This window comes from Anabrus simplex, chromosome 6 (assembly GCF_040414725.1).
Source record: "Anabrus simplex isolate iqAnaSimp1 chromosome 6, ASM4041472v1, whole genome shotgun sequence".
NCBI lineage: Eukaryota > Metazoa > Arthropoda > Insecta > Orthoptera > Tettigoniidae > Anabrus > Anabrus simplex.
The window spans coordinates 280,259,784-280,287,479 of NC_090270.1; the positions used below are offsets into that span (position 1 = coordinate 280,259,784).

A 27,696-nucleotide genomic window follows, 5' to 3' on the forward strand; every position below is an offset into this window, starting at 1 on the left:
CAAAGTTTTAAGACAGTTGGTGCTATTTTTAGGTTTAGGTCATAAGTTAATGTTTATGGATCTTGTTTTTAATTAGGTCTTGCCAGTTTTTGTAAAATTTGTGTATACTTTATGCATTGTTTATTGTAACCTTGTCAATGTATATTTTTCGTATTCTTGGCTGATGATGATGCACACCAGCATCAAAACCGGTACTAAGTATAATAAAATGTTATAATTTATCTTATAACATTATATGGTATTGAATAAGTGGACCTCTCTTGTTTCCATTAGATTCTCGGTTCAATACGGAATTAACATGAAGTTTTTAAACTTGCTTGAAGGAACTGGCAAGTCATTACAATCAGCCTAATCTTCCAAGTCTGAATCCTCATCATGCTGTACAGTCTTCAGTATGTCTTCATTGCTCATTTCCTCAGAAGGTAGACAATTGATTGTCTAAAGATGAGAATTCTTCCATTGTTAAAGGTTCAAAAAGGGAACAGTTTTCAAAGTCTTTTAATACAATTCTGAGTTCTTCCTTAGCAGTCATGCAAGGAACTCTTCTGATGAGGGTTTAAACCTGTATGGCTCCAGCAGTTCTTAATTGTTGTTGATGTAATTTCATCCTATGAATGCCATTTCATGAAGAGCAGCACATCCTTAACTGACAGATTGATTGGCACATCATTATTTTTGTACTCTATAATGTATTTGACCTGATGGCAGCGGTAATGTTCTGTAAAGGAATCCTGTGCAGTTAGGTGGTATGAATTCAATTGTTACATTGCTGAGCAGCTCTGTCCTGTGACAAGTTGCGTTATCTAGAATAAGTATGACATGCTTCTTTTCCCTCTTCACTACTTCATTGAAATCTTGTAACCAGGTCATAAATTCAATATTGCAGTCACCCACGCCTTTCGCTGTAATGTAGACAACATACAAATTAGGATTAAAACTGTTGAAGCATCGTGGCCGACCAGCTTTCCCAAAGATAGTTAATTTTCTTTTGTCACTGCCATTAGCATTTGTGCAAAAAGATACAGTAATCCTATCCTTGACTTTCTTGGAACCTTTTACAGGTGCAGAAGGAATTGTCTTATCAGACTGCATTCTCAAATATACATCACTTCCATCTGTGTTAACATTTTCCAACATATATTTGTTGATTACATCACACAATCTCCTCCTTCCATTAGACACTATGTTGTCATCCAGTTCAAATTTCTCACCTTGTTTAGTGTACTGTGAAAGGCCACGCCTCTGTTTAAAACATGCCAACCATCCGTTACTGTACTGAAAATCTTTTATTCCCCTTTTGTCACCAAACTCTCTTGCTTTTTTGATAATTACCACATCAGTCAGTGTTCCATGATTTCCATTAACCTGGCTTATCCACAGAGTTAAGAAATCCTTCAGCTCTTCATGTTTTTCAGGCCTAAAGCGTGTTGCACTAGCAGAAATGGGTTCTTTAAGCCACTTTTCTTTTTCAATCACAATGTTAACTAAACACTTCCAACTAATGGTCTTCGCCCAAAGTAATGAAAAGTGGGATGTGATAGCCTGCTGACTAGTCTTTGGAAACTGTTTACTGTATTCACAAACTGCATGTTTCTTTTGAAGGGATATGACTCCTCTCTTAATCTGAATTCTCAATGACACTGCAGTACTGTAACAACTAAAAGAACACTGGACAGGAGAGTAGAATTTGTGTCCATTATTGCTTAAATAATGTGTGAACACCCCTTTTAACCCTCATGTGCTATCTTTAAACATTTATTGTTTATTGCGGCAACCCTTCAGTAATTTTAATTTTAAGTCATAATTAAACCTGTAACCTTAACAGTGAACAGGAATTCGGAAAGTTCGAAGCTTGAAGCAGAAAGCTTACTCTGCTACCTGTGGTAGAAGAGGTGGTCTGAGCACTGTATACCTGCCCTTGATAGCCACTGTTGCAGTTCTATAGCAATTCCAGGAAATCTCACTGGCCATATTTCGTAACATTTACGTGTATGACATACCCTTACTGTAAGTTGGCATTAAGTAAATAGGCACAGTAACAAGGTTTCTCATGTAATTAGCATACAAGCAGATCTGTTTGCAAGTACTTCTTGGCAAAATGCGAAGGTGGCACATTAACGGGGGGAGGGCACTGTCGGCTGTATTTGCTGGCATAAAGACGAATCTGTCTTTATTGTACATTTCTGCAGGTAAATGCTTTATCACTGAACATACACACATACATACATACATCTTCATTATACACTGTTATGCCTTTCAGCGTTCAGTCCGCAAGCCTCTATGAGTATCTAAACTCGCCATAATACTAAATTTTAACAAGTACTGTGGCCTCATTTAGTTCCATACCTCTTATGTTTAAATCGTTGGAAACCGAGTCCAAATATGGCCATCTCCCTCCTACATAACTACTTTATCTCCTCATTCCAGCTACCCTCCTGTCATTGTTCCCACCTGTTAGTATCAGCAACCATTCTCGCTACTTTCATGTCTGTTACTTCTAACTTATAAATAAGATATCCCGAGTCTACCCAGCTTTCACTCCCATGAAGAAAAGTTGGTCTGAAAACAGACAGTGTAAAGATAGTTTTATCTGGAAGCTGACTTCTTCCTTAAAGAATACGGTACTGTTAATCACAATTGAGAGCTCACTGCATTAGCTTTGCTGTACCTTAATTTAATCTCACAATACTACCATCCTGGGAAACACAAATCCAAAATACTTGAAATGGTTTACCTGTTCCAGCTTTGTATTCTCAACCTGACATTTAATTTTCTTAGATTTCTTACCTACCGACATCACTTTAGTCTTGGAAATGCTATTTTTCATATCATACCCATTGCACCCATTTTCAAGTTCCAAAATATTAGACTGCAGGCTCTCAGCACAATCTGCCTTTAACATTCAAGTCACAATAAATGGCCACGTTGTTGACTGTGGAATCAGATTTAATTTGCCAGCCAGTAGTTTGAGCATACCTGTCACACAAAAACATGCATAAAATACCAACTAATGAAGATAATTATAAGCTATAAATTTCATTTTTGTTCTGTACTGAAGTGCAATTAATAAGAAATAAATTGACAAGAGGGTTCACCTTTTCAATGCAATATACAAGGGTTGGGACAAAAGTCATGGCAACTATTTTTTTTCTTGAAGATACCAGTCCGGTTGGAAAATGTGACATATATAGACAAAAGGACAAGGTGTTAACTACATGTGTGGACAATGAATAGCACTGAAACATCAAAACACACTAATTTATTACGGTAGTATACAGGGCAATATGGCCTTCTCAGTGCAACAGAATGACAACACAGTACACATAAAGTTGACATGACAAACCCGGGCCTAAAGACACTCAAAGTAGTCCCCTGCTGACACCACACGCTGCCAACGATGTGGGAGGCGCTGAATACCATTTGCCTCAGCACTTTCCGCACCATGTGTGAATCGGGTCACCTGTTGGCGCACAGCATTAGCGATGTCCTCTCGTGTTGTAAACCGCCTACCACATAGTGGTTCCTTAATCTTTTGAATGAGATCAAAGTCACAGGGCGAAATGTCGGGAGAGTACGGTGGGAGCTCAAATTCTTCCCATCCCCAACGTCACAGTAGCTTTCCTACACACTCTACTTTATGTCGTTTTGCATTGTCATGCAGGATTATTGCACTATCCACAAGATCCGGACATTTCTCCCGAACGCCACGTCGTACCTATCCACCAGGAAGTCCCTGTAGTACTGTGCGGTCACTGTTCTGCCATGTGGAACAAAGTGGCAAACAATGACACCCCTGACGACATACGTGACGATCACCATCAATCTGACTGGGAAAGGATTCTGATGGACCTTCTGCCTCCTTGGTGATCCAGCATGTCGCCACTCCGCAGACTGACATTTCAGTTCTGGTTCATATGCCCTGGCCCAAAATTCATCTATGGCGATTATTCGTGACAAGAACTGATTGCTGTCCTGTTGCCAGCGTGCCAGGTGGTCGGAGTATAATGCATAGCGCACCCACCTTTGAACTTCCATGCATGCGGTACCCACCGCGATGCGATTTTGCACAGTTGCAGCTCATTACGCAATATCCCGTGGATGGTGCGTTTCTAGATGCCATTTGCCCTCTCTAACTCCAGTAGCGTCCATCGTCTGTCTTCATCCAGAAGCTGTTCGATGACGGCATGTGCCACATCGGTCCGCACACTGACAGGTCATCCCGAACATTGCTCATCACTGGTTGACACACGTCCTTGCTGAAACTTTCCTACCCACCGTGCTACTGTACGGTATAGTAGGGCATTATTCCCAAGGGCTTCCACTAATTCACTGTGACATTCCATCGCATTTCTCCCTCGGAGAACGACTATGTTGATGTAAGCGCGCTGCTCAACACGGGTTACTTCCATCTCGCACGACACTCACCAACTGACTGATTTCACAGCCCTCGCTGCACTACTACCAGCTATCACAGAGCCATCTGTTGTTCTGCATACACACTATGCTTGCAGAACTTCCACGTGACACATATACGTTTGTGATCGGTTCACATATCTACAAGAAAAAAAATAGTTGCCACGACTTTTGCACCAATCCTCGTATCAAGTCAATAATATTACATCAGTCTTGGGACTAGTTTTAGCCACTTAGTGGCCATCTTCAGCCAAAATAAAAATTAAACAGATTATGTGATAACTAAAACATATGTATACAAGACAAAGACAGTGTTGCTACAGCTGGATAAAGGGAAATGATGATGATGATGATGATGAATTATGTATTTATGTAATTATGCATTTTAATGTATTTATGTATTTTAATGTTATAATTATTCCTGCAACACTGTCTCTGTCTTGTATACTTATGTTTTAGTTATCACATAATCTATTTAATTTTTATTTTGGCTGAAGATTGCCACTAAGTGGCTGAAAATTGTCCCAAGACTGATGCAATATTATTTACTTGATATATTGCATTGAAAAGGTGGACTCTGTTGTCAATTTATTTCTTATAATGAAGATAATCACTCAAATTTTACTTTCATGCCATTGAAAGTTATGACTTACCCATACTTCATTTCTTGAATGACTGCTGGCTGCGATACAAATGTTTCAATTGAAATAATTTCAAATAAGAGCAGATCGATGTACCCTAAAAACATCGCAAATCCCGACAGTGGGCAGAAGCTAAATTTGCTGTAAGCATATCTAAAACACCGCTTTATCCACGAAATGGATATATATGAAGATTACCGACTTTATTCTCCAATTTCTGTTCACTATGGCTCTTTTGCATCATGGGCCACGCGTGTTTGGAAGGACCTAGCGCGGAACTTTCACTCTCACTTTCGTCAATACCCTTCACACTCAAGTACCTTTCTGTCGGGCCGATGACCTTAGATGTTAGGCCCCTTTAAACAACAATCATCATCATCATCATCAAGCAACTTTTACTGTCACTCTGACTACTCCCCCAACTAGTATTTATTTTCTGAAACGTCATTATTGCCATAATCACCATGTAAAACACTTTCTACAAGCGCTTTCAAAATCTTGTCGTCATTACCGCAATACTGGTTCTACTGCATAATGAATACTGAATACCAATGAAAATACAACTGTCGTTTAACAATCCCAGTGCCATACAGAAATACAGACAGCATTGTTTACCAACAGCACATGCCTCTTGTTACTTACAGTATGTATTGTGCAAACTTATATTGCAAAGGGAATCTGATATACGAAGATAAGCGAGACACTGCGAGCTGAGCTCGTCATCTGATTCATGAGCCAGAACACTGTGTGAGTTTACCATGCAAGCAGAACAGCAGCTAAAATCAGAGTTAGTAAATTTTAATAAGTTTAAATGTAAATTTTTTAGGTAGAATTTTTGATTTAACAACATCCTTCATACACTCTGTGGTACAAGTTGGGGAGCAACCGCAATGGTTCTTTGTATAACTGCTCTCGCCTTAGTATACTCGGTTGCTGAATATTGTAGTCCCGTATGGATCAACAGTTCACACATAGGAAAAATTGATGTCCAGTTAAATGTTGCAATGAGGACAATATCAGGAACTCACAACACCATTTAAGTGGCTACCAGTATTATCCAACATTCATCCTCCACACCTTTGAAGGCTAACAGCTCTAAAAAAAAGGAATGGAAAAAATGTACTGCAAATGATTTCTCTCCCATACATCAGGACTGTTATCCCCAGAAGCAAGGGAGGTTAAAATCTCAACATCCCTCCTGGCAACTAGGCAGGAGGTTGATTGAATCAAGTACAACATGAATGAAACTTGGCGGAGGATTGATCATCGATCCCTACAGAAAACCACCTGGTTTCGATCTCACAAGAAGGATATGGGTGTCTCTGAACAGAGTGTGGACCAGTCCACGGAAGATGTAACTTCTGGCTACACAAGTGGGAGAAAATTCCTAGCCCTCAGTGTGATGCAGTGCAGACAATTCATCATATTGTGACAGAATGCTCATTACGGTCCTTCAATGGAGGATATGAAGACGTTCAGAATGCAAGTGACGATGCAGTGAAGTGGATTACTTCTTTGGACATTAAACTGTGATTTTCTGATTATGAGTGGATATTACTAGATATTTATTACTTGTATATAGTTTTACCTTCACATTTGTAACCGTATCCTCTGCATGCCATCCGAAATAATAATAATAATAATAATAATCATAATAGTGCCACTGATACAAAAAGGACTGACTACCTTCAAATCCTTTAGGGATCCTGTAAGTTCAGTTTGATCACGTTGATCAATTATCATTAGTTTGGTCATTGTCATATTAATCTCTACACCAACATTCATCACTTTTGTCAGCAGATCAGTAAGCTCTTCTTCACTGTTAGTAATACTTTATGAATATAGAAGAAATATTCCAGGACTGTAGGTGGAGGTCACATTGGGTTTTTGCTCCCAAAGTTTTACTGGAAAATGAACCATATTTTTCAGGGGTCCACTCTCTCCAAAGAGTCACTGATGGACTGAAGCTGTGTGCTTCCAATTTATATGACATTGACGCAGTGTTCCCAGTGAACTCTGGACTTCTGTTGTACTGAGGGGTTTGGAGATAGTTTGTTAACCGTAGTGGCTAGTGGCCACTGCTTGTTTGTACTTTACAATAGCTGTTCCCTGTTCCTGCATGCTAGAGTTTGGGGAGCCATGATGTGACTGAACAATTTGGTACAATATTTAACACTTTAGCGTCGACGTGTACATTTGCTTTTCCTGCGGTAAACTGCTGAAATGCCGTATACATTTTTCAGGTTGTTGTGGGTTACGGATGTTCGTAATTTCATTCGTAGATGATAATCAAAGACATATTTTATGTTCAAAGTTACTATTTTTGTGTCCCCCCATTGGGGTGACATATGGTTATTAGGTTGACTATGCAACAGAGAAAGCGCATGTCACCCCTACAGGGGTGACGGCCTTATTACCTTTGTTGTTGTGGAACACTGTGCTCTGTACTGTGAGGTGTTGATTTACGCGCCTTTCAACGAGTTCCTTGTAATTTACAGTTTTGTGACAAGAAATTAATTCCTGTTATGTGTTTCTGTGTTGAGTAAGCCATGATTACCGATAGAGAGATAGAAGAACAACCTGAAAAGGGCTCGAGTGTTGAATCAAGAGATGTTGACATTTAGGATTTGCAATGTGATGCCACCTTTTCCGAGTCAGAATTCAACAATAGTTTGTGTAGTGAGGACACTAGCAAAGATTCCGGTGCTGCATCGGGCAATGATTCAACCAAATCATCAGCCAGTGACAATTACTGGGGAACATTCCCAGGTTTGCAGAAACATTTTTCTTATTCACACGTAGCCCCGGTTTACAATTTCATCTGAGTGCTAAATCTCAACCAGTATGTAAGAATAAAGCAATAATAGACTCCAATCCACATTATTTTCCTTGCCATTAATAATTGAATTCTGATGGTTGCGTATGTCACCCCATATGGGGTGACAAATGTCAGAGAAATTCCACTGTTTGTTGCGCAATGCCCAGCGTGCTGAGAAAGGAATGGGCACTGCACTGCACTCTATGAACACCTTACGTGAACAAGCAATGCAATACAACAGCGAATGGTAGCGCTAGTTTCGTGCGGCAGCCTAAAGTTGAAAGGCCTGGACACACTGCCGTGTCACCCCATGAGGGGTGACATACTATATTTTGTATGAGGGTCCGTCACCCCACATGGGGTGACATCGTCTTCAAAGTGTTAAATAACCAGTGTTACAGAAATCAATCTTGTTAACACTCTGGTGTATCCTGCTATGTCCTATGGATCAGAGACATGGTCTTTACATGCCGCTGACCACCATCATTTTAAGGCATTTGAGATATAGTGCTGGCAATGTATGCTTTGTATTGGATGGACAGCACACATAACTAACACATCAGCTCTGACTTGGCACCCGGCGTATTCCATCTCTTCGGACCGCTGAAGAAGCACCTGAGAGGTAAGTGATTTAACGATGATACGGCTGCTCAGTACATCCAAGGTCTACAGGCCCGGATTTTTTTTTTCTTTTCTATATTCATTGCTCGATACGATTCCAGTTACTGTATCATTTGGTAGAGACAAATGAAATATCGAATTTACATGTAGGAAGACTCAATGGCATTAGATCAAAATGCTTGAACACTGTAGCCAACCCATTATTGTTATTCTTATTATTGTTATTCTTATTATTCTGATTATTATTGTAATCATTATTATTATTATTATTATTATTCCCATATTGGTCATTACCAAGGAGATCTAGAGTAGACCTCATCTTTGCAGTAGGTCACAAGAATAACATTATTAATATGGAAAAGATCAACTGATGGCCTTCTTGGACACTGAAAAGGCATATAATATATTATGTAGAAGCAAGATATGGAAGGCCCTGGAAAACAAAGCAGGTGAGAAACAGACTATACAAAATGTACCAACGCACAGCCACGCAGAAGAAGAAAATATGTTATATGGACATGGGTCCAAAAATGTTTTATTTCCATGTTAGAACTAATTTTTCTACAACTCTACATAGTACATTAATCATGGGAAAAACACAGGAACAGAACATACTGGTACCAGAATACCATATGAACTCTTTCTTACAAGAAATATTCAAAATGCCCTCCATTAGCAGTGGTACATGCACACACAATATTCCAAGGATACATCAGCACATCTGAGATTCAATGCGATGGCAGGTTATTGCTGGTTTACCAGATAGAAATAACAATGAGAATGGTGAACAGACAGCAGAATCTGATGTGATCTCGAAATGTTCTAAGCTTCAGGGAATTGGAAATGTGAAGGCACAATAAAAGAAGAGCATTTCCTACTTTATGATTCTGGACAAGTAGAAGAAAATTGCATTATTATCTTTCCTACAGTCATTAACATTTCTCCCCTTTGCCAATCAGAATACATATTTACTAATGGAATGTATAAAACTGTGTCATTTTAGTTTCTGCATTATTCACAATGCATGGCATAGTCAATAATAATGCATTCCCTTGGTGTCTTATGGCATGAAAATCATCTAATTCTATAACCGAGTGTACTACAACCTTAAAAATCTTACACAACAACAAGATTAACAGTTACTGCCAATGGATATTGTTATGGACTTCGAAATAGGTAGCATTAGTGTAACGATAGAGCAGTTTCCCAATGTAGTTATTAAAGGATGCCTGTTTCATTTTACCAAATCTCTCTACAGGAAGAATAGGACTAGGAATACATGAGGCATACCTCAATATAGGAAAAAATCTCCTCAGACAGCACATGCAGGAACTATTAGCCATGCCATTCATTTCTCTTCAAAACACACAAGCCAGTGTAATGACTGTATGTTATGTGTTGTATAGTAATGATGGGAGAGGGTGAAATACATACAAACCATATTTGACATCCTGTGTGAGGACATCCATGAAAATCTTGAGTATGCAGATCACATGAAACATATTTATGTAAGGGGTAGATGTGCTCCTAGATATCCACCAGAGGAATGTAATATATATGAGTCAACTCTCCACGGCCACCATCAGATAATCAACATAGTAAAATTTCCATTCAAGGTTCCAGAGGATAGTATCTGCCCATCATGTTAGTATTTGGAGATTTCTCAACCACGTGCAATAAGAGAAAACGAAGCAGAAAATCAGATACTGAAAATACAGGCAGAGCATGCAAATGTCAGAGGTCCAATAAATAATGAAAAAATATCAACAGAGGGTGCTACATTTTGTACAATCTTACCAGCAATATAAGGAACAGGGAAATATGAACCCTTATCTTAGAACAATTTCATACCACCTTAAAATAAACCTCATGCCCACCGACCCTCTTCCCTTGAGCAGAAATAATGTAATTCCATCAAATCATATCAATTCTGCACTTCCTCAACCTACCTGCACACATTTAGTAACTACGGTTCATTAATAAATATATTTTGCAACTGCTCTTGAATGGCTTTATTTTCTAATGATTTAATATTATTTAACAACAGATGGACATTAATACATGGACATTTTGGCATGAGAAAAATGGGCATAAAATACAGTCACCATTATTGTAAGTGGACATACAAATAGAGTGAACATTTTTGACGATGGACCTAATTTCAATATGATATTCTTGAAATGGACATTCTGATCTGCAATGTTCTCAACAGGAAGCAGGCTGAGTAACTCACACAGTAGAGTGATAGCTTCTTACGGGTTCGAACTCGGCCTAGTCTGGTGGTGCTTGAAAACGCTCAAATTGTTGGTAGCTTTACCAGCACTTAAAAGAACTGCTAAGAGATAAAATTTCTGGCACTTAGGAATCTCTATAAATTATCAATTTGAGACAGTACTTCTTTGTGATATGATCTATCTACCTCATTTTCAGTATTCATCTGGAGCACTACTGTAAAATGAGCCTCAGATATGGAGAGCGCTCACTCACCGCACCCCAGAAACTGGAGCTGGTTGAAGATGATGATGATCTGGAACACTATGTTTCAAAGGCTATTCTCTATTTTTCTGTCACAGTTACTGTGTTTCACTTCTGCACAACATCACGCTCCACATAGGTCACCAGAAAACTTTAATAGTTGGATCTGTTTAAAGAGAGCAAATTTATCTTCTTAAGATGGCTTTTCCTTGCTTAGGCTAGTCTACATTTTATGTCATCCTTACTTCTACCATTCTTCTTCTTTTCCTACCACTTTTCCCACACCTGTGGACACCTCTTTGGTCATGGAGTTAGTTACTCCTGGCCTTGAAGGAGGAGGAGGTCACGTGGCCTTCAGAAAGACCTGGTGCAAGTCTTTTGAGTTGATGAAGAGACGAAGCAGGTTTAGTCAAGGTCAAAACATGCCCATCTGCTGGAAAGCTGCTTGCAACCATTTTCTTGGTGGATTTTCTTCACTAACAAAGGACAATTAATGCAGCCTTACCTTTTGGATGAATCAAAAGCTGCATATTGCAACAAGGGACGCCGGCAACTGATCCAAAACGTCATTCTTCTCCATGAAAATGCAAGGCTGGATACTGCTGCTTTAACGCAAGAAAAACTGGAGAAAATTCACTGGACACCTCTGGAACACCCTCCGTACAGTCCAGATTTATCGCCCTGCGACTACCATTTGTTTGGACCACTCAAACAAGACCTAGGAGGACAGCGGTTCGATGATGATGCAAGTGAAGACAAGTTCATGAGCAACTAGCTCTGCACATGTCCCTCTTCTATCAGGACGTCATCAAAAACTTGCCAATCCGTTGGAGAAAATGTGTATCGAAGGCAGGACACTATGCAGAAAAGTGATCTCTATATGTGTATTTTTTTTTGGTTGATGCAATAAATTTTAAAAAATAATTCCCATTTATATTTGTTCCACCCTCGTTGCTTCCCAGTGAGTACATGAATTGTTGGGTACTTGGATCCCTCCAAGAAATTAAGCAAGTTCATAAGAGAGGCACAAACAACAGAATCATACACATAATTTGTGTTGTTGAAGTCTATACTTGTTGGAAAAATTTGACTCCAGAATTTGAATCTTACAGTGTTTTGAAAAATGCTACCAGATCTTCCACATGTGTGACCATATAGGCTACATTGCAGCCTTAAACCAGGAATTCCATCTCGTACAGACCAGCACTGGGAAAGCTGGAATTTCGTCCTCTTGTTCTGTACTTTCATATTTCTCTCTAAGAAATGCAGTGTAGTAGCTTTTTCTTTTTCGCGTATTTTGTCTTTACTAAAGACATGTTCAATTCGACCAGCTCATTTTCAAATATGCAGCTGACAAGGTTGACTTTTGAGTCCAGCACTGGACACGACCTACTTCTTCAATCAGTCCTTGAAGAGTCGTACCACATTTTCTCATGTAGCGTGCAGAGTCCGTAACTATTGCCATTACACGCTCCCGTTCAATTTTGTAGGAATTCAAAGTGTATAATATAGCAATGGTGCAATTCTGCGCTATTGACAGAATCTAGAACAACAGAGGCAGCCAAATGGGTCTTCATTTCAGTTGATGGTACTGATGGACAAAGTTGGATGTTAAAAAACACACCTACCATTCTTGTCAGTTGTTTTGTCACTTAGCAGAAACATGTCTGTTTTTTAGCTCTTCCTCAATATTTTCCGCTCCTTCTTGAACTGGTCATAGGGATGTACAGTATTTCTAGTGGATTTGATTTACTGATGGTAAATCTCCACTTCCGTGAATGTACTTTTTAAGCCAAGTACAGATAGCAAGATTGTCTAGTTTCTCTGCTGGTATGTTAGCTTTCACGAAGGAAGTAGTAGTGTCCAAAATACTCTTCCTTCAAATCCTTCATGCGACTAGCATTTGATAATGTTTCTTTCAATGTGGGCCACCCTAGGAATATTACCTTCAAGAAGCAAAGTTTCTCAGAGTTTTGAATGCTTCTCTGATGTACAATGTCTTTACAAAGGTAAAAAATTGAGTGTATCCTCCTAATTCAATACATCATATAATTCCATCATTAGAAGGAGTAATCAAATTCAAACATGTTTCAGCTCGTTTGGGCAATCTTCAGTGAAAAAAAGTGGGGGGAGGGGGGTTGAAATAATTTACATAATACAAGCTAAAAAATGCCAAAAACCATAATAAAGGAACAAATGAAAAACAAAAGAGAGATATGACGGAAACAAAATTAGCACAATATACAATATTTACATCATCATTTGGAGCAAAAAACAACTCGCTGCGATAAAATACAGTGAAAACAGGGGTTAATACAAAACATAATTGAAACCTAAAACTGTGTTAACCTAAGAAGAAAAGAAACTAAAACAAACGATACAGATGGAAATGAACAATAAGTGCACATAGTGAGGTTGCGGACCTCTTAGTTTACAAATATTGGTTTTATAATAATTCAAAATGGGATGAAATCACTTAAAGTCAAATAATAATACTAGATTATAAATTCCACCTGTTCAATATATACAATATTTACATCATTTATGTACATTTCAATACAGACCATAACATGAGATTTGTAACATTAATGAAATCACTTGTCGAAAATTCAGGCTGAAAGTCTGTCTTCGTGGAAACACTTTCACACTGAATGGCTAGCAGGGGAGCGGGAGCGAAAAAGTTTGAGAAACCAAGCCTGAGATAACGTGCAGGCGAAATGCCTGTGACAAGTGATGGAAAAACACTGATGAAATTTAAAACTTTAGAACAGCAGCATTCTCAATATCTTCTCAATCAAGCAGTCCCATTCTTGATTATTGTTTCATAATGTTGGCTGGTTGGTTTGCCTTATTATAAAACAATGGAAGGGCCGTGACATAAAATTGAGAAGCTGTTTAAGAGGAGATGACAGATGCATGGTAAACTGTAAGTGACCTAGTGGAAACCGTCAATGAAGTTCCAATCTGTAATGGGGAAAAAATGAGGTTGTGTGAGAAACTTGAGCTAATAAGTAAAAAGTGTGAAATGGGTGTGAAGAAAGCTTTAAACTTATGGTGTTTAGAAGGTGGTTGTCCTCTCAAACGGCCTGGCCTTCTCAAAGTAACTGTCTCGTTCGCACGATCGAGTCTATTGTTGGCTCAGCTGTGTTTGTGAGGATGGAAGGAGCGGAGGGGGAAGGAGGAATCACCATCAAAAGTGACATATGCCCTCACTTCATATGAACACTGAAGAAAGGTTTGGAAATGAACCCAGGCTTTTGGCTTGCAATCTAGTTATTAGGAATTGTATATCACCACCTCTCCTACCCTGCTGGTCAACATTTTGATGGTGAACATTCTACCACCAACAGAACTCTAGCGGGCTAACCACGGTGATAGACCATGAAGACGCAACACCTTAGCAATCATGGCCACCAAGCCTATTGTTACATGTGTAATTGGAACTGGATGATGATGATGATGATGATGATGATGATGGAAGGTTTGTCAACTAGAAACTTAAGACTCTAAATCTATAAGATTAAATAAAACTATAAATTTTCAAAAATATCGCGAAATCCTCTCTGAATAACTAGACAATAGGAACAGATGAAGGTACTGGAACACTTATCAAAAACATACTATCCTACATCAGGACTGATGACTGTCACGTCAGAAGAAATAACACAAATCAGGAGAGTTTTGCACGGAGACAATCTGAGCTCCCTGCTCTTCAATATCGCCACTGCTGACATCGAGCAAATACCGACATCTCTGTATATCTATGCAGAGGATATGGCCCTAGGATCAACAAATAAAAATGACCTCCAAAAATATAATTTAATCTCTTAACAAATTCGGTTGAACAAAACAAGCTGATAATCAACCAAGAAAAAACAGTCCAGATGGTTTTCGGGAAAGGAAGGAGAAAGACAGGAAGATACCATCCGCTTTGGAGAAGAATCCCTGAAAATCATTAACGCCTTCTGGGGATAACATTACAACCAACAACAAAATCATTCCAGTTACATATTAAATAGAGAGACAATACAGCAACCAAGGGAATGTTCAACATTAAGAATCTCAAGAGCAACTGAGCTTAAGCACTGCTCTAAAACTCTTCAAAGCCAAAATTATCCCTATTCTGTGATACGGCACAGAAATTGTCTGGGAAAGCTTAAGTTTCATCGACCACAGGATGCTGGAAAGAGTGAAGTCACGTTTCCTCAAACTACTGAAGTACGTCCCTTCAAGGCTAATATTTGAGCTTGTAAGGGAAACCTTCTTCAAAGAGGACCTATGAATTGGATTCCCATTCTATCAATGGAAAATTGGTCAAGACTCTTAAAAGAAGAGAAACAGAAAAAAGAAGAACTATGGCCTGAGTTTTACACTACAAGTGCACTGATGGATCATATGTGGACACAACTTATCCAACCACTCCACCACATCGCAACAGGACTAGCAGTGCATGGTTACCATCACAAGGTATCCAGCACAAAGGTTCTTCATGAACATAAATGCATATGTAAACTCTGCAATCGGTACTGTGACGGATATCACATTGTTAGTTGTGCAAACAATTAGACTCAGTTTTTTGCATTAGGGGCTACTAAGACATATTTGTATGCATACCTGGGCACATTCCCTGTGTATTAAAAAAAAAAAAGACACGTTTTCACACCTTTCAGGTTTTCAGGTTGGTGAGCAGTTATCTATAGCTCATATTCAGAGTGTTAGGGTACTACTTCATATCGCAAACTTACCCTATCACAGGTAAGGCACTGCACTGAGCTGAGAACTTTTCCATCAAACACATCTGAGATAATGCTCCGATGTTTCACTGGATGTTTCTTCCTACTGGGTCGAGTAGGAGAACTAGGCGATGATCCGTGTACCTTTGAAGATGTTGAAGTGAGCTTCGAGCGCATGCGTTCATGCGGTGGTGAAGGAGAGCGTGATAGCCTAGTTCAAGAAATATTAGCCACATAAATAACACTACATGTACCAAAAGAGGCATTTAAAATACATAATACCAAAAAATTACTCACTTGCGCTTGCTAGATGCTCGTTCCCCCTCATCGCTCAGAGAACTTCGCTCGCTCACTCCGGAATCACACGTCTCATATTCACCTTCTGACTGGCTCGAATGGGCACCATTACCATTGTCCTCTTCATCAGACAAGTCTTCAAACGACCCATGTCGAAGCTGATTCTCCACTAGAGAACAAAAGACGCCCAAATGACATCAAATATGTTGCACACAGAAGGACAACTTTCAATCATCTATTAATTCAACCTCAATGAATGGAGTTAAATATGACTGAAGACTGACCACATCATCAATAATCAAAAATAGATTCAGTAATTTACAAAGACAAAGACCCCAGAGAGAAAGAATGGAACATATTTTTACTATTTTCAGTAAGTAATATTCGCCAGCCTCCTACTGAATTTATTAAAAAAAACATGGGTTGTGAGTAGTACAGTCCTACAAAGGAATATTAAGCCTTTGCAACTCCGCTGCATCAATAATTACAGTGCTTACAGCTGTCAAGGATAGAAACAAAAATATATGACATGTCAATGCAAGAATGCCATAAACCCCATAAACTGCCCAGTTAAAATCTAACCATCTCACTTGAATAAGGACTCGAATAATCTTTCGATTTAATCTTCCATTCAGTTTTCTCTCTCCCTCAGAAAAAAAATCGTTAAAATACTGATATCACAATTTTGCAAAGACCATACTAAAATAAAAAACTATAAAAAAAGGAACGGTGCTGCACTAAAGGTTGTACAGCATTTGGTCAATGGGCAGCATCATGGTAAGTCACAAAGGCAGTAGGCATAGCATCACATTGGTGGACCTGGATGATTTAATGCTCATCATCAGTGAAAGGGCCTCCTAGGTCTTGTTTGAGTGGGCCAAACAAATGGTAGTCGCAGGGCGATAATTCTGGAGGGTGTTTCAGAGGTGTCCAGTGAATTTCCTCCAGTTTCTCCTGCGTTAAAGCCGCAGTATGCCGCCTTGCATTGTCATGGAGAAGAATGACGTTTTCGATCGGTTGCCGGCGTCGCTTGTTGCGATCTGCAGCTTTTGCTTCATCCAAAAGCCGACAGTAATAGGCTGCATTAATTGTCCTTTGCTCGTGAAGAAAAAACGCCCGCGGAGTCCAAAGGAAACAGTTACAAGCACCTTTCCAGCGGATGGGCGTGTTTTAGGCTTGACCAGACCTGCTTCGTCTCTTCGCCACCACTCCATGCTTGCTTGCTTTGATTCTGGGGTGTAATGATGCACCCAACTTTTATCACAAGTCACAATACGACGCAAGAAATCCTCTCCTTCCTCCTCGTAGCGACACTTCCTGTCATAAAGTTTTTTGTTCCTGGCTGAAATGGAGTTCATCTTGGATGACGGTTTGAACACTTTCGTAACCTATTCTTACGGCTAAAACAATTCGCAAAATTTTTATTTGCCAATCTTCACCAATAATGTCACGAATGGCAACAATGTTGTCTGCAGTGATGCTTGTCTGCAGTCTCCTTTCATGAGGTTCTTTTTCTACAGCTTCTCTTCCTGCCACAAATTTTTAAGCCCACTCATACACTCGAGTCTGCAAAAGTGTTTCTTCCCCAAATGTGTGCGAAGCCGTCTCAAAATTTCGGAAGGTCTGATGCCCTTTTATGCGAGAAATTTGATAATGATGCATTGCGCAACAGACGTGTGCACCTCTTGCTCACTCATGGTGTACTGAAGCAGCCCAGCTCTCCACTGTCATTAGTTGTTTAAAGGGGCCTATCGAGGTCATCGGCCCCTAATGGTATGAAATGAGACAAAATGAAATGGGAAATTAAAAGCCCAAAAAACATCCACTGATCACAATTCAAAACGTGAGGACAATGAATGAATGCATGGATATGAATTTAAAACGATCAGTGGAACCGACCCACAGTGCCTCACATGCACAGAAGTTGGCATAGAACAACAGTATTACTGACTAAGGGACTGCTTCTATAGCACAAGACTGAATCGATGATACTTGTAGTCGAAAGGGGTCCAAAATCCAAGTCACCGGCCCCTCACAATGGTACTTATCGCTTGAAAAGTAGAACCATGGTGTTTGTCATGTTGCGGTACTAATCAAGAATAGTGTATACTCGCGGTATTGCATAAAATGAATTTCATTATAAAGCCCGTATTGTCGTACGTATACTTTAAAGGTATGGTCAAATGTTCCGCCTTTACAATACTAAAAGTTTTATTATTTAATTATTTAAATAACATTTATTAAAAATATAACGGAACATGTTTCATCTATCTTGTAGACATCATCAGCTGAAAAGATTTTAAGATCAAGCACAAAGGACAAGGACAAAAAAAAACACATTAAAATAATTCGGATTGCCAAATGCGTCAGTTAAAATAGTGAAGAATGTGCTGGAATGTTCTGAGCGTAACACTTGAATAGTGTTAAAAGTGAAATTAAAAAGTTGCACACATGAGATGATTCAATAAAATTTGTATTAAAGTCCTTCTTGACTTGATGGTGCTGTACTGACATACAGTATTCCGATGTGTCGGTAAAATCTTGATAAGGAGCACAATGTTTAGTTCCAGTAGAATAAAGACGATCGATAAAAATGTGATAAACATGAGTGAGGAGGATTCCAGTAAAAAGATATCGAGATTGTCTTACTGGCGTGATGATGTTGACAATTCTTGTTAAGAAATTAGGCGGAATATCTGATCGGAATATCGTATGTAGAATGTGCAGTGGAGGGCCCTAGAACGAGAATGACGGCTATTATTAACGTTAAAAGTAGACAAGTTTTTAAAGTATCCTGTAATACAAAAGAAGAATGAATGAAAGTAAAATGCGGCACATCTGATTACTTACGTTCTCGCCTACCCAAGAATGACTAGCTCAGCGTGGTATGGATGTTTGTGGTTAACTGGAGGACAACTATGGAGGCCGTGTGTGATGGGAGCTGGTATGAGGGGAGAGTAGGGGAAGGCTGGAACCAATAGGCGGGCAGAGACTGCGTGGAAGCTTGTTAGAAGGTTTGTCAAAATAGCAACTGTTGAGCAATGCCTCGAAAATTATGTTCACAGTTTCTGAAATTTCTTTCAAATTGTAAGCAGGATTGCATTTTTGGTCTATATTAATAAAAATATTTTCTAAAATGTTGAGTAAATTGCCCTTGTTATGAAAATAAAGAATTTTTACGTCCTGTTCTATGGAAGTGAAGGAATGATTGGACTCTGTTATATGAGTGCTCATGGCGGAGTATCTTTTGTGCTTGGAGGCGTTGACATGTTCTTTATATCTAATTAAAAAGCTTCTTCCGGTTTGTCCAATGTAGCTTGCGGAACATTGGTTGCAATTTAACTTATATACACCTGATCTGTTATATTTATTCACAATGTTATTGATTTTATGCTGGTTATAAAAGAAATTAGTATTATTGTTGACTGTTTTAAAGGCAATATTGACATTATGTTTCTTAAGAATATTGGTGATTTCGTAAATCCTATTATTGGTGTAAGTGAATGTGGCGTAGTTATCCGTTTTCTTTTTCGTTTCTCTGAGAAGGGTTGAACTGGATTTGTTAACAATTTTGCTGACTATCCTATCTATGAAATGCCTGCCAAAACCATTTTCCTCGCTATTAAGTGGATGGTATTGAGTTCTTTTTTATGATTTGCATCAGATAAAGGGACGTGAAAAGCTCTACGAATTAAGCTATAAAAAGTTGCTCTTTTTTTGGAGTCCGGATGCATCGAATCTTGACGAATGGTATTTATGGTTTGGGTGGGCTTCCTAAAGATAGTATAAGAAAATTTGTTGGAGCTGTTGTTAATAGTGATATCTAAGAAGTTTAAAGAATTATTGACTTCAACTTCGGAAGTAAATTTGATCCATGGATCAACCGCATTTAACTGTTCTTTTAGTATTGTAAAGGTGGAACATTTGACCAAACCTTTAAAGACTCGCGGTATTCCACACGTTATGGTACTACTCACAGGTAATGAAATTCGCACATTTATTGCAGACCTTCGGTGTTTCATACATTGCAGCGCCATTTACAGGCAACGCAAACCTATGGTGTTCATCACATGAATGTACTAACCACAGAGACTCGTACTATCCTGTGGTGTTCCTCATATAGTGGGTACTTTGGTACCGAACATAGCAGTACTATGCGCAAGTAAAAGCAACCCATGCCGTTCCCCGCGTGGTGGTACTAATCACAAGTGGTTTCATGGTTCTAATTTGATCATCCCTTGGTCGCCCCTTTTAGTCGCCTCTTATGACAGGCAGGGGATACCGTGGGTGAATTCTTCGTCTGCGTCCCCCACCCACAGGGGGTTGTGTGTTTGGTCTGCGAGAGGTATTTTACTTCCCTCAAGTCAGCCGGCAAGCCGGTTAGGACCCCCCCCCCATCCGCCACCTGGGGCGCGCCACGTGGAAGTATCACTTCTCCCCCTCCTACGCCAGCCTAGTAGGTTCGTGGTAGGCTAATTTAAGAGCTAGTGAAGGTCAAGCAGAAAGATGAGAACCATTTGGCCAAAAAGGGTGGGATGAGTTAGGAGGGAGAGAGAGGGGGGGGGGGGGGGGGGGAGATGTGTGTGTGTGTGTGTGTGTGTGTGTGTGTGTGTGTGTGTGTGTGTGTGTGTGTGTGTCCTAGAAGAGCACAAAACTCAAATTATGGAGGGTTACCAATTTATGGGCTAGTAAAAGACACACAAATTGTGTGATACGAGTAGGCTTATGGAATTTCATCTACTCATCTGCGTAGCATGGTGCATGCTGCCGAAAGGGGTCTTGATCAGGATACACCGTCACTGGTCCAGACATTTGTAACAGTAAACTTAGAAATGGCTGCCTTCAGAACCGTTAGCCTAGCAGACGTAGATGAATTCTTTCAGTTTTTTTTTATTATTATTATTATTTTTTTTTTTTATAGCTGCTTCCTCGGGCAATACTTGTCATCTTCACGATAATAGGAAAGGGTTAATTACAGATTTTACACCTGACCCTGTGGCTCTGGTCAACATCAGTCAGTATTATTTCTGTTCCAATGTCATGCACAACGTTTCAATACCAGATTGTCAGTGTCCTCATTTGAATCCTCTGGAATGCCAATAGGTTATTTCTAAATTGATACTGTTCCAACTGATCGTAATTTGATTTCACATCTGCTTTAAGTTTTGTGAGTTCTTTATCTCTCTGAGAAATCTGTTCCTCCAAGTCTTCAATGTATTTACATTAAACTGCACAGATTCCTCCAATCTTTATATTACATACGCCATAATTTTGTTTCACGATTAATTGCATGAATACCTTAGACTGGAGCATCTCTTGTATGACTTGCCTTCAATCATCAATCACCACTAATCTGCATTTAGGGCAGTCGCCCAGGTGGCAGATGACCTATCAGTTGTTTACCTAGTCTTATTAAATAATTTCAGAGAATTTGGAAATGTATCAAACATCTCTCTAAGTAAATTATACCAATCCCAAACTACTCCTACCGAGCTCGATAGCTGCAGTCGCTTAAGTGCGGCCAGTATCCAGTATTCGGGAGATAGTAGGTTCGAACCCCACTGTCGGCAGCCCTGAAAATGGTTTTCCGTGGTTTCCCATTTTCACACCAGGTAAATGCTGGAGCTGTACCTTAATTAAGGCCACGGCCGCTTCCTTCCCACTCCTAGCCCTTTCCTGTCCTGTCGTCGCCATAAGACCTATCTGTGTCGGTGCGACGTAAAGCAAAAAAACTACTCCTCTTATAAACATATATTTGCCTCAATTTGTTGTCTTGAATTCAAACTTTATCTTCATATTGTGATCTTTCCTACTTTTGAAAACACCACTCAAACTTATTCATCTAATAATGTCATTCAGTGCCATCTCTCCACTGAAATATACTACTTAGATCAGCAGCTTGTCTCCTTTCTCCCAAGTCTTCCCAGCCCAAACCGTGCAACATTTTCGTAACGCTACTCTTTTGTTGGAAATCATCTAGAACACATTGAGCTGCTTTTCTAACCACACAAAGAGATCTATAACCTTTATTTACAATCCCAAGAACGAGGGGGTACCCAAAAAACGGAATTATGTTGTAAAAGCTATATATTTTCAAATTTTTTACAAAACAACCTTATCCTCTTCAAAATGCTCTCCATTACAGCTCATACATTTGTCCCACCGGTGTTTCCACTGTTCGAAACATTTTTTGTAGTCATCTTTAGAAATCCGCCTTTGCTGGCAGGACCTAGTGTTTACAGTGCACTATGTCTTCTGGTATAGGCTAGAGCAATTTTGTTACTTTCATAAATTTGTCTCTGTCTTATCCTTGGCTTTGACAATATGAAAGTGACTGAGATATGTGCGATGCTAGTAATGCCAATCCTTATGCAGCCAGTCCCTGCTATGAATGGTGTGAAAATGTTGCTCATAGGGTAGGTTGGTGTATGCATTTCAGTGGGCTTGGCAGACTGATATGTAATAGCAACTCTGGCTCGGTGAGGAAAGCAACGGGAAACTACCTCACTCCTCATTTCCCTAGTACGCATCTTCAGTGATGCCTAGGCCATCTATGACAGCTGATGGCAGAGCTGTTGAGGATCCCACCAGCGGCATCGCTGACGGACTGAATATACATATATACACTGACTGACAGTGACAATGCAACACCAAGGAGGAGTGGTTCGAAAGGGATGAAAGTTGGGGAAAAAACAGAGACGGCACGGACGAATAATTGATGTTTATTTCAAACCGATATGCAGGTTACACAATGCGCACGGCATTGACTCAGTAGGATGTAGGACCACCGCGAGCGGCGATGCACGCAGAAACACGTCGAGGTACAGAGTCAATAAGAGTGCGGATGGTGTCCTGAGGGATGGTTCTCCATTCTCTGTCAACCATTTGCCACAGCTGGTCGTCCGTACGAGGCTGGGGCAGAGTTTGCAAACGGCGTCCAATGAGATCCCACACGTGTTCGATTGGTGAGAGATCCGGAGAGTACGCTGGCCACGGAAGCATCTGTACACCTCGTAGAGCCTGTTGGGAGATGCGAGCAGTGTGTGGGCGGGCTTTATCCTGCTGAAACAGAGCATTGGGCAGCCCCTGAAGGTACGGGAGTGCCACCGGCCGCAGCACATGCTGCACGTAGCGGTGGGCATTTAACGTGCCTTGAATACGCACTAGAGGTGACGTGGAATCATACGCAATAGCGCCCCAAACCATGATGCCGCGTTTTCTAGCGGTAGGGCGCTCCACAGTTACTGCCGGATTTGACCTTTCTCCACGCCGACGCCACACTCGTCTGCGGTGACTATCACTGACAGAACAGAAGCGTGACTCATCGGAGAACACGACGTTCCGCCATTCCCTCATCCAAGTCGCTCTAGCCCGGCACCATGCCAGGCGTGCACGTCTATGCTGTGGAGTCAATAGTAGTCTTCTGAGCGGACGCCGGGAGTGCAGGCCTCCTTCAACCAATCGACGGGAAATTGTTCTGGTCGATATTGGAACAGCCAGGGTGTCTTGCACATGCTGAAGAATGGCGGTTGACGTGGCGTGCGGGGCTGCCACCGCTTGGCGGCGGATGCGCCGATCCTCGCGTGCTGACATCACTCGGGCTGCGCCTGGACCCCTCGCACGTGCCACATGTCCCTGCGCCAACCATCTTCGCCACAGGCGCTGCACCGTGGACACATCCCTATGGGTATCGGCTGCGATTTGACGAAGCGACCAACCTGCCCTTCTCAGCCCGATCACCATACCCCTCGTAAAGTCGTCTGTCTGCTGGAAATGCCTCCGTTGACGGCGGCCTGGCATTCTTAGCTATACACGTGTCCTGTGGCATACGACAACACGTTCTACAATGACTGTCGGCTGAGAAATCTCGGTACGAAGTGGGCCATTCGCCAACGCCGTGTCCCATTTATCGTTCGCTACGTGCGCAGCACAGCGGCGCATTTCACATCATGAGCATACCTCAGTGACGTCAGTCTACCCTGCAATTGGCATAAAGTTCTGACCACTCCTTCTTGGTGTTGCATTTGCTCTGTCAGTCAGTGTACATACATCTTTAGAAATGGCTGACATTTTCTCCCTCATTTTTTCCTCGACCTCTTCAATGTTGTCAAATCGGTGTCCTTACGTGCCCCTTTTCATGCGACGAAATAAGAAAAAAGTCGCATGGAGCCAGGTCAGGTGAGTAAGGTGCGTGGGGCAGTGGAACCATGCCATTTTTAGCCAACAGAGATGGCTGTTTGTGCAGATGCGTTATCGTGGTGGAAGAACCAGTCTCCTGTCTACCACAAAACAGGTCTTTTTTGACAAACACAGTTGCACAATCTTCTCAAAACTTCCAAATAAAAGGTTCTTCTTTCCTAGTGGCTTTACGTTGCACCGAAACAGATAGTCTTATGACGAAGATGGGATAGGAAAGGCCTAGGAGTTGGAAGGAAGCGGCTGTGGCCTTAATTAAGGTACAGCCTCAGCATTCACCTGGTGTGCAAAATGGGAAACGACGGAAAACCATCTTCAGGGCTTCCGACAGTGGGCTTCGAACCCATTATCTCCCAGATGCAGGCTCTCAGCCATGTGTCCACAGTTTCCAGACTCTGACTTCCAATTGTCACAGTGCCCTTTCCTTCCCTTTGCCCTCTCGACATCACCATAATCGTGCTTTTCTCTGTACTGATATTCATGCCATACTTCTCAATTTTTCTGTTCAGTATATCTAGTTGTTGTTGCACTTTGCTTCCTTTCCCCAGATTACATCATTATCATCTGCAAATAGCAGTACCATGTCTTCCATTGGGTTGCCACTCCTGCACATGGCTTGTTGCTGGTTCTTCTTCGATGCTCGTGCCATTTCACTATCACTATAGAAGTAAGATAAAGGTTTGTTAAGTGATTCAGTTTTCTTTTATTTTTTTATTTTATTTATTTAAGGTGTAATGTTGAAACGTGGACTCTCTCTGTAGATACAGAAAGATGATCCACGCTTTTGGGAGAATGAGTAGTATAGAGGCATATCTTTAACTCATTGATCAACCTCATCACAAATGAGGAGTATATTCATAGAACCAATTACCAACCTCAATCAATGATGCTTGTTAAAAAGCAGTACCCTGAATTTTTTGGCAAAATTATGCAGAATGAGCACAAAGATTGGCTCTTACAAGTTATAATAGAATGAAAACTAGAAAGTAAATGAGAACCCAGTAGAAGAATTTGTTGACTGGCAAACTTGAGAGAATGGTACAATTTGAACCCTGCTCAACACTCAAACTGCACCCAACAAAACATAGTCATAATGACAGCCTATATCCAGAAAAAGATTATGCAAATGAAGAAGTGTTTCTTTACATACCAAAATGTAGTACAGTATGAACATTTATCAATTAACCTATTATTCCAAATGGAGATAGTGAAGTTCTAATACTTACCATGTGCTTGACTAGTTTTGCTTCTATCTGGGGTGAGATCAACAAGAGGCTCTTTCAGCTCCTCATGAAGCTGATCCATGAAACACCTCAGGAATTCCTGTGTGTCATGCTGCTGGTAACCTCTGAACATAGGGTGTACCTAGAAGGAAAGTGTGCCATATACTAGAAGTCTCCTAAACAGGGATGTCATCCACTGCTAGTAGGTCTCTTGCCTACTAATAATGACTGAATATCAGGAATAAGGCAGCAAATGAAAAGTATAAGGGTTGACCAAATGCAACTAAGATTTTAGAACGAGTGTCATTATTCAAAGAAAGAGAATGCAGCACGTGTCAGTGAATGGCTACATATATCAGGAATAAATCTCTTATTGTTGAAAAGTGTCTGTGCACTGTTTGTATATGTGTAAGGAAAGTGACTAGATAGGTTATTCAATTTATGGTGGCAAATAGTGTTAGTGGAGCTGACATTTATTGCCGTATGAAGGATGTGCACAGGAATGAGCGTGTATTATGCTGTACAGTGTTGAGTTGTTGCTGGATATTTCATCATGGACGAGTAGGGATGTGTCAAAATCAGGCCAGGTACAGTAGGCAGCCTGGTGGGAAAAAAAAAAAAAAATATATATATATATATCTGGGGAACTCCGCCATTGTCCGGTCCCAAGTCCGGAATGAGAAAGGAGGAGGGTTTGATGGTCTGGCACCCAGCTGTAAAACTGCCAACGCCGAGTGTTGGGCGGCGGGAAATAACCTGACTCCCTAAGAGGGCCAACGGCTTCGGGCGAATGAGCCCCTTTGGGTGGGGTGATGGTCCCCACAGTGGAGGAAATGCCACTGGAATCCATTACGCAGCGTCTGTTCTCCAGGTTAGGGGCGGCTGCACAAGGCGTCTGTACTCCAGAGGAGCGGCCTCATTATCACCTCCCTGGATCACATCCAGAGTTGTAATTCGGGACCTAGTCCCACACAGGTGACACCTTGACAGTCAACCATGGAAGGCCTTTTAAGGAATACTCCACCGGCTGAACCAAGAGTTCAGAGAAGGCAGCATTCAGATACGGTGGGCTGCCACCTGAAAGATACCGTGAAGTCGGAGGCACGGAAATACCCCAGTACTACATACACGAATGAGACAAAATCAAGAATCAAACCAAAGCAGATAACATACTTCTCTACACACAACATAAACTCACTCATGCAAACCGGTAAACTAAAAGTGATCACCGACATAATGGACCAACACAAAATTCTTATCATGGGATTACAGGAAATTAGAAACACTGACCAGGATGCCTTGGAATCTCAAGGGTACAGACTTTATAAAGGTATACCCGGGAAGAGAGTGATGAAGAATGTCCCACAATTTGGAACAGGATTTTTGGTCAGCCTTAAAATAATAAACTCAGTTCAAGAATTCAGATCACAGTCTCCACGACTCTCAACGCTCACCTTAAAGACATCTAATAAAATCTATACTATAATAAATGCCCATGCTCCCACTAATGATAAAAACAACTCCTCAAAAGACCAGGAGGAAACAGGAGAATTTTGGGACCTATTGGACCAGACCATAGATAACATCCCCAAACACCATATAAAATTATTAATAGGCGACTTCAACGCTCAACTAGGCACAGAAAGAAAATACCGTGACATCATCGGAAAATGGCCAGCACACAAGGAAACAAATAAAAATGGAGAGAGACTAGTTGACCTGTGTAGAAATCATAATTTAATCTCAAAATCTACATGTTTTAAGAGGAAACCTCAAAAACTCAAAACATGGAAACACCCTGACTACGCTAAAGGAGAATGGCAACTGGATCACGTCTGCGTGGACAAATACCACCACAAAGAGATCTGTAACGTCAAAGTCCTCCGAGGAATAGACACAGGTTCAGATCACTACGTAGTTAAAATTAAAATTAAACTCTCTCCCCAGAGGAGACAACAAAAGCAAGCCCTTAAAACTAAAAGAAAAATAGATCCTACCCAGCTAATCAACAACAAAAATTACCAGAAAGCAACTGAAAAAATAAAAATCACAGATAAACTTGAAGACTTAGTACACAACCTTAAACAAATTGCAGAAGACCTGGCTCCAATTAAACCACGTAAAAAACACCAATGGTGGAACAGTGAATGTGATGAAACAGTGGAGAAAAGACATCAGGCATGGCTATTACATCAGTCCCAAAAGACAGAAATATCCTATCAAAAGCTAGTAAAACAGAGAAAAGAAACTACACAAGTCTTAAGAAGAATAAAAAGACA

The 27,696-nt window shown here is 40.5% G+C and overlaps 1 protein-coding gene across 1 annotated transcript in view; it reads right to left on the reverse strand.

Annotated features, from left to right (window-relative positions):
* Window positions 1-27,696, reverse strand: part of Usp20-33 (Ubiquitin specific protease 20/33) — a 348,425-nt gene that overhangs the window by 162,701 nt on the left and 158,028 nt on the right. Inside the window, exons 6-8 of the mRNA XM_067150436.2 lie at window positions 25,421-25,559; window positions 15,999-16,167; window positions 15,714-15,912 (exon numbers count right to left, since the gene is read on the reverse strand). Coding sequence (XP_067006537.1) covers window positions 15,714-15,912; window positions 15,999-16,167; window positions 25,421-25,559 — 507 coding nt within the window. The remainder of the gene's footprint in view (window positions 1-15,713; window positions 15,913-15,998; window positions 16,168-25,420; window positions 25,560-27,696) is intronic.